The 8,625-nt window shown below is 35.9% G+C and overlaps 1 protein-coding gene and 1 pseudogene across 1 annotated transcript; both read left to right on the top strand.

The window, feature by feature from the left end:
* The first annotated feature begins 2,008 nt into the window (after positions 1–2,008).
* LOC139854835 (uncharacterized mitochondrial protein AtMg01250-like) lies at positions 2,009–2,492 on the top strand. The gene is made up of 2 exons (XM_071844116.1): positions 2,009–2,216; positions 2,365–2,492. The coding sequence occupies exons 1-2, from the start codon at positions 2,009–2,011 to the stop codon at positions 2,490–2,492; spliced, it is 336 nt and encodes a 111-aa protein (XP_071700217.1).
* A 1,081-nt stretch (positions 2,493–3,573) lies between these two features.
* LOC139854834 (delta(14)-sterol reductase-like) lies at positions 3,574–8,205 on the top strand (annotated as a pseudogene).
* Positions 8,206–8,625: the final 420 nt, after the last annotated feature.

Below are 8,625 nucleotides of genomic sequence, written 5' to 3'. Positions count from 1 at the left end.
CAAATCGAACTCTACTTCTAAAACCTCGGGTAATGTTTCAAAAGCATCATCAAAAACAAAGAGTGCCGATGGCAACTCAAACAAGGTATCGAACAAATCCATCGACACAAAGGAGTATGTCAAAGGTCTCGGCATCCAGTGGGACACCAACCAGTGATCCTCGTCCTCCTTCCATCGCACTGTAAGTATTCTAATGAGTTGCATTTCTCTTAATATTCGGGGTTTGGGTCAAACGGGTAAAATCAATTGGCTCAAAAATATTTGTAAGAAAGAAAATCCGGTCATTCTTGGTCTACAAGAAACCATATGTGGAAATTCACCTGATTCCTTAATTAAAGCTTTTTGGTATAATTCTAACCTTATATTTGTCCAAAAAGATGCAATTGGGGCTTCCGGCAGATTACTTCTAATTTAGGACCCGTCCACTTTTTTATTCGACCAAGCCATAGAGGGTGAATTGTTTATTGCCATCAAAGGCAAATGGGCGGGATATGCTTCCGATATGGTTATCATTAACGTCTATGGCCCACATTCCCACCAGAAAAAGCTTAGATTTTGGTCCTAACTTTCAAAACTTATCGATTCCATTGATGTTCCCCACATTATCTTCGGTGACTGTAACGAAGTTAGAACAAAATCCGAACAACTTAACTGTATCTTTAAACAAACATGGGCAGATAATTTTAACAACTTTATTAATAACGCTAATCTTGTCGAACTTCCACTCGGGGGGAAAAATATACACGTATCTGCTTTAACGAACTTAAATTTAGCAAACTTGATCGATTTCTCATCTCTGAAAGTATCCTCCAATTATGGCCTGACGTATCCTCCAAAACCCTCGATCGCGGCTTATCCAACCACTGCCCAATCATACTAAAATACTCCTTTATAGACTTTGGCCCAAAACCCACACGCATGTTCAACGCTTGGCAAAAACTTAAATATGCAGATGAAATCATAAAAAACACATGGCTCCTTCCTGTTCACGGCAACCGACCCGATTGCATATTACGAAATAAACTAAAAAATGTCAAACTTGAACTTAAAAAATGTAACTTACAGTTAAACAACCTTGACGCCGAAATTAAAGATCACCTTAATGCATCTAACGAATGGGAGAAACTTGCGGAAATCAGACCACTATCCGATTTCGAAAGAAAAAAGTGGGTCAATGACAAAATTCAACATATCGAAAAAGAAAAAAAGAAATCTAACATGCTCAAGCAAAAAGCCCTTATCAAATGGAACTCGATGGAGATGAAAACTCTAAATATTTCCATAACTACATTAAAAGACGCGCAAATAAAAACAACATCCGTGGTATATCTTTAAACGGTTCATGGTCGAAAGAACCAAATACTATTAAAAACGAGGCATATAATTACTTTGATACGTTATTCAAATCCAAAAAACGTAAAGGTAATTACCCCTTCGAAAACGAACCAAATCGCTCGTACATCACACAAACTGACAACCTTCTTCTTGAAGCCCGATTTTCCGAAATGGAAGTGTGTGGAACGCACTCCAAGACTGTGACAGCTCAAAAGCACCCGGTCCTGACGGTTTCAATATGAAATTCTTTAAAAAATATTTGTGGTTGATAAAAGAGGACCTCATTAAGGCCCTAGATTGGTTTTGGCTCAATTCCGAAATCTCAAAGGGATGTAATGTGTCTTTTTTCACACTAATACCCAAAAAAGCCAATCTCATCGGTTTTAGCGAATATCGCCCAATTTGTCTAATCGGAAGTTACTACAAAATCCTCACCAAAATCATAATGAATCGTCTCTCAAAAGTCATCCATAAAATAATTGGCATTGAACAAACCCATTCTTAAAAGGGCCTCATATTCAAAGTCGGTTTTGAAAAGGCATTCGACTGCATCGAATGGGACTTCCTTTTCGACACTATGAAATGCATGGGATTCGACCCCAAATGGATCAAATTTATACATGCATGCCTCTCTTCATCCTCCATATCCATCCTTATAAATGGATCCCCGACCATGGAATTCACTCCTGGTAGACGTATTCATCAAGGAGACCCAATTTCACCCTTCTTATTCATTATCGCAGTAGAAGATCTCAACATCCTTGCCAAACGTGCTATCACAAATGATCAGTTTCGTGGTATTTGTGTTGGTCACGACAAGATCATCGTTTCTCATCTCCAATATGCGGACGACACGATCTTTTTTGGCGAATGGAGCAAACGTAATGCCAAAAATATTTCCAAACTACTAAAATGCTTCGAAAACATATCCAGACTAAAAGTAAATCTTAAAAAAAAGCAACCTATACGGTATCGGGGTACCAAAAAATGAAGTTGGAGAAATGGCAAATTATATCGACTGCTCGGCAGGCTCAACACCTTTCACCTATCTTGGTCTACCTATCGGTGTCCCCACCACAAAAGCTTCATCTTGGAAACCGATCATCGAGAAATTCGATAAACGTCTTTCTGAATGGAAAGCCAAATCCATGTCATAAGGTGGACGTCTCACTTTAATTAAATCCGTTCTCTCTAGTCTTCCTCTCTACTACTTCTCCCTATTCCACGCACCCGTTAAAATAATAAATATACTCGAAACGAAAAGAAGGAAATTTTTATGGGGCGGGTCTGACAACGAACAAAATTAATTGGATTAAATGGGAACATATTTTATTACCATATGATAAAGGTGGGTTGAACATCGGATCTTTAATGTGTAAAAATATATCACTACTATGCAAATTGTGATGGAGATTTCACAATGAAAAAAATGCTTTTTGGGTTAAAATCATATCGAGCATATACGGGGAGGGGGTTTGTACTAACGTTTTCTCTCGAAATGATTCAGGTAGCACAATTTGGAATGAGATTATCAAAGCCGGAAAAACGGCGGACAACCTTGGAACTAACTTCACCAACTCGATCATCAAAAGCATCAGAAACGGCAACACCACCAAATTTTGGCTCGGTAATTGGTGCGGAACAGAAAAATTTAGCAACCAATTCCGAAGATTATATATGCGTGAATCCAACAAAAATGCATTAGTATCAGAACGACTTGTGACTAATAACGCTACAACGATCGGTACATGGAACTGGACAAGACCTCCAAATGGACGTATACTCAACGAATAGACTGAAATAAATAATCTACTTGCTTCCTTTAATCTCTCCGACGAACCCGACACTTGGTAGTGGAACTTAGAGCAATCCGGCACCTTCACAACAAAAGCTCTAGCATCCATACTTGATAACCTAAAACTCGCTACCGCGTCCACTCCATTAGCGACACCCAGAAACAAGCTCATACCACAAAAAATCAAGATTTTCATGTGGCATGTTTTAAACGGTAGAATTCCAACCCGTACCGAACTCAACAAACGAAACATCGACCTTGATACATTACTTTGTCCACTTTGTAACTCACATATTGAGTCCAATTACAAAAAATATTTGGGACTCAATCTTACACTGGTGGAACCTTCCCATTAACACTTTCACCTTATTACATGACATAACCACAAACAATCAATCCTTCACTACATCACCCCTTGGTTCTACCATTTGGCAAGCCCTCAAATGGGCATCAACTTACATTATATGGAAATACCGAAACATCAAGGTCTTCAACAAAAAGGATTGGTGCGCGACATCTATACTCTCCGAGGTCCAAACTCAAACTTTCGCATGGATCTCCAAAAGATCAAAAAGTCAACAATAGAATGGCACCAATGGCTCGTTAACCTCTCCGTCTACACCTCCTTAAACTCACAAAGAACGGGCATTGGTTAAAACGGAACATACACCCTCCTTGGAAACAACCGATCGAACTCGCATGCTCCCCATTATACTATTCAAGTCTTGGATTCCCACTTTTCATTTGGTTAAATGGGATGTAGTGGTCCACTTTGTCATCGTGTTTGTGAGGTACTGTCTGTCTGCTATCTTCCAGCTCATCTTTTCAAGTGTCGTGGTGACTAGTGGCTCCAAGTTCCCGAATTGTATAAGAACTCATGTATATGTAGTTTCCTTTAAATTGCAAATCATTGTATAGATTATAGGGCTTGTAACATTCCGGTTTATTAATGAAAGTTTTACTTGCTTTTCAAAAAAAATAAAAATAAAAAAACCTTCAGCTAACAGCTACCAGCTTCCAGCTCCAGCTCCAGCTAACAGCTAGTTTCGTCAACATGTCCTAAATGTTAATGTAAATCTTATTATCAAATGTTAAATGTTAAATTTAATTTCCCTTAAGAAAATGTTAATGTTAATTTACTTTAAGGGTAAAACTGGAATAATACATTAATAAGTGTTTACTGCTTAAACACGTGTGAGGAGGATACTATCGCAGCAGTGAAAAGAGTAGAACTAGAAAAGAAAACAAAATCTTAACTGACAGCGACGGAGTCTACGTACTTTACAAAATGGACTTGACTTCCATTTTGATCTCTTCAATTCCGTCATGGAATTCTGTACGTGAGTAAAATTGTGTCATACAATACATGATTTGTACATTTATTCATACGCATTCAAATTGAAAGTAGCGTTTTTCACACTTTATTTAGTTCGCTGCATTAATTTTTGTTATTTTGTTTATTCAGGTTGGTTTGCTATTCGGTTTCTTTGGTTATTTAGGGATTGCTGGATCTACTCTCATTTGTCAACCACACACGCGTTAGAAGTAAACTCTTCACACACAATCGCCGCATTTAGTACCCGGTGTGCTTTGGATTAAACCGAGTGGCTTAGGGCATACACCTTTACTCACCACAACAGAATCCTTGAGAAAACCTCCCCTGGATTCGAACCTGCGCCAACTAGGACTCAGATCCAACCCAGAGTTTATACCACTCAGGCAATGCCTCGGTGGTTAGTATTAGTCTTTTTTATCTATGAAGTTATGCTTTAAAAGTAGCTTGTGAAAATGATGCGTAAATTTTTGGCAAAGATATTTACTGCATTGAAGTTTTTATATTCAAGATTGATATCGCTTGTTTTGCTGGTTGGACTACTCGTAATTGGAGCTTGGATGCATTTCGTATCACTCACTGTATGTGCACCTTGAAATTGTACTGCCAAATGATTGTACGGATATTAAGCAATGCACCATCTTGATGATAATCTATGTGTATGATATCCAATACATTATACATATATGCTACAGGCCTTCTATGATAAAGATACTTGTTTACGTTTTCCCCCCTTTGAAATGTTTCATTCAATACAGAAATGACATTGGATTGGATTATTTTGTAATATGCATGTTTTCATTTTCGATTGCATAGCAATAATACTCTCTATAAGCAATCTTCATGCACAATTATCTCTATAAGTTGTAAATGGCAGGTTACATTGCTACTCTATGTTGCAGGCTGCAAATCTAATGCCCGAAGTGCATCTCTAAAGTCTCATATCACTGGAAACATAATCGATGATTGGTACTTATTTTCTATTCTATCCTATTTTCACGTAAATATGAGATGAGATGTTTAGTCATTTAACCATTCATACAAACGTATTCGAGCCCTGATTTCTTATTTCCACCGTTGATATCAATAACTTTTAACAGGTGGTTTGGAATACAGCTAAATCCCAACTTTTTGGGTGTTGACCTCAAGTATGTATTACTTTTATCTTTATGTATCTTCTGAAACAACCCAAATCAACCTATTTCTGTTCTATTATGATTCTGCGGTTCAGTAGTTATAATTTCATTCTTGTAAGTATCTTGTTGCTGATGAGACACTTCACTTGTGTAGATTCTTTTTCGTTCGAGATGGAATGATGGGATGGCTTCTAATCAATCTCTCCGTGCTTGCAAAATCTGTTCAAAATGCGATTGAGCCAATCAATGTTCCTCTACCAGCTATTTTGTGTGGTAACTGGGCATTGATATCATCGTTATGAACTTATTAAGGTTGACACTTTCGATCCTTTTGTTTATGAATTGGCTGATATGGATTATGTTAAGTAACAGGTCTAACATTAATAATAAGTGGTAACTGGATGGGTCATAGGGATCAAGTGGGTAAAAAGTTACCTAAGATGTATGTATAATGTATATAATCTCCTAAAATCGCGTTGTAAAAAAAGTTGGCTTATCATTGTAATAATATAACTTTCACCTCAAACTGAAAGTTGTAAACTGAATTTTAAATAATTTATATAGGATGGACTACAGTTGTCCCTGCTCAATCCAAGACTTTTTGACTTGTTTTGACACGAACCGTTTTTGATCTGTTATCACCCCAAACCACCACGCCTTACCGCCTATGTTATCCTACTCAAATTATACAAGTTATACAAATTATTGGACACTGCTGATTCCTCTCTTTTTTTATGTGTGCCCTGTCAGATTTACATTATGGACTACTTCTTTTACGAGGAATACATGACATCTACGTAAGCTAATTACTCCTGTTGAAAGTAGATGAAACTCCTCAATCGATCTATTTACTTTGTCACAAATCACATGATTTTCTTTAGGGACTCACTAATGACCTGTGCTTATAACTTTTATGACTTCCTTTGTTATACTTTAGAATGAAAATATGTTTTCTTTTCATCAAGAGAGTTTATTCAAGTTTATGTAACTGTGAAAGTTGAATTATAGTATGATATAATTGAATGTCAGTACTCTTTAGATCCCATATTCGGCTATTAACCGCCCTCCTCTTAGGAGTACAGGCTTAAAAATCGCTATAATCTACGTATGAAATTGATTTTTTAATTATCATGATGGTTCCTTAACATGCTTGCATCAGCTTCTTTACTGGTGTGGTGATGCCATTATATTTTTGGTACCTTAATATTATGCTCACCTTGATGTAGGTCTTACTGTAGTCATGGATTCTACATTATTGCTATCGTAATGCTTATTTTCATAATTTTTTTAGATGGGATATAATTGCAGAGAGATTAGGATTCATGCTAGTATTTGGAGATTTAGTGTGGATACCCTTCACATTTAGCATTCAGGTAAACATATTACTTATAAGATAAATAGATAATAAAAAACTACAACAAAGATTTGACCCTGAAAGTCAAACAATATCTAATCCAGTTTTCTCCAGAATTTTTTTTTTTTTTTACACAATATGAAAATTATTTTGTGATCAGGGTTGGTGGCTTTTGAATAACAAGGTTGATTTGCCAACAGCACAACGTCTTTGAGCATAGGCAAGATAGGCAGCCGCCTAGGGCCCAAAAATTTTAAAGGGCCCAAAATATTGAATATCTATATACTTTTCTCAAAAATATTCTATCTAATTAAATAAAGAATTGTCAATTAAAGTTGTAATATTATAACTTTAAATAGTTAAATACATTGTAACTAAATAAATAAAAAATGTAAGTATTATGTTTTTATATGAGTTAAAAAAAAATTAAACGTGTTTAAGGGCCCATTTTTATTTTCGCCTAGGGCCTTCAAATTGTTGAGACGTTCCTGGCCAACAGGTGCAGTCTTTGTAAACTGCTGTGTATTTGTGATCGGGTAAATGTTATACAAAATGAAATTTGACTTTGATTTGACTTTTATATCTTCATATGATTCATCTCTGTTTTTTAATTCGTTGTAGGTATCTAGTCTTCAGAGGTGCTAACAAGCAAAAACATGATTTTAAGAAGAATTCGAAAGCACTAATATGGGGTCAACCCCCAAAAGTTATTGCAGGAAAATTACTTGTTTCCGGCTATTGGTAACTTTGTCTCATCAACTTATCCATTTATTTTGTCATTTCTCTTGTAATGACCGGTATTTTATAATCTAATAGTTTCTTTTCTTACGCCTATTTATTTTCCGATTGCATTACAATCATATATTTTTTTTCCCCTTAATTGATGAAGGGGAATATCAAGGCACTGCAATTACCTTGGAGATTTGTTACTGGCACTATCTTTCAACTTACCTTGTGGGATTAGGTACAATAATTTTTTGTAATGAAAACTAGTACAAGTATAATTTATTTTGGTATATTTGGAAAGTGATGTATTTGACCTAAAAAAGTCAATTGCAACTGGAATTTTTAACGAATATCTGGATCAAATGACTGCAGTTCTCCAGTTCCATACTTCTATCCAATATATCTTTTGATCTTGCTCATATGGCGTGAGAGAAGAGATGAAGCTCGATGTGACGAGAAATACAAAGAAGTGTGGGCCGAATATCGCAGGACTGTTCCTTGGAGGATTCTGCCATGTATTTACTAATCACTTTTAACAAATTTTAGAATTCTTGTTAAGCAACCATTTCTGTTTGATAAAAACTTTGAATCGTTATAGGAGTAAGATTATGTACATTAGTATTTTGATGCAACGGATTTGAGATTTCAATTACTCATCTGCTGTTTTCTTCATGTAGGTGGCCAAGAGACTTGCTATGTGATACACTAAAACTGCACTGGTTTATTACAATTGTGTTTTAGCAGAATATATAGTTACTTTTTGGTAGACATAAAAAAGTAGTTATTGGCTATTGTTTTAGCTGAATATATAGTCCAAAAACTCTAAACTCTAAACCGTTCAGGTTAAAAACTCAATTTAAACTCTATATCTAAACTTTAAACTCTAATTTCTAAACCCTAATTTTCTAAATAACATGAATGTTATTTCTTCGAGCGTTTTTAGGTC

This window comes from Rutidosis leptorrhynchoides, chromosome 6, assembly GCF_046630445.1.
Source record: "Rutidosis leptorrhynchoides isolate AG116_Rl617_1_P2 chromosome 6, CSIRO_AGI_Rlap_v1, whole genome shotgun sequence".
In the NCBI taxonomy this organism is placed as follows: Eukaryota; Viridiplantae; Streptophyta; class Magnoliopsida; order Asterales; family Asteraceae; genus Rutidosis; species Rutidosis leptorrhynchoides.
Note: the sequence above shows the minus strand (reverse complement) of the source record. Positions and strands in the feature narration are given on the sequence as shown.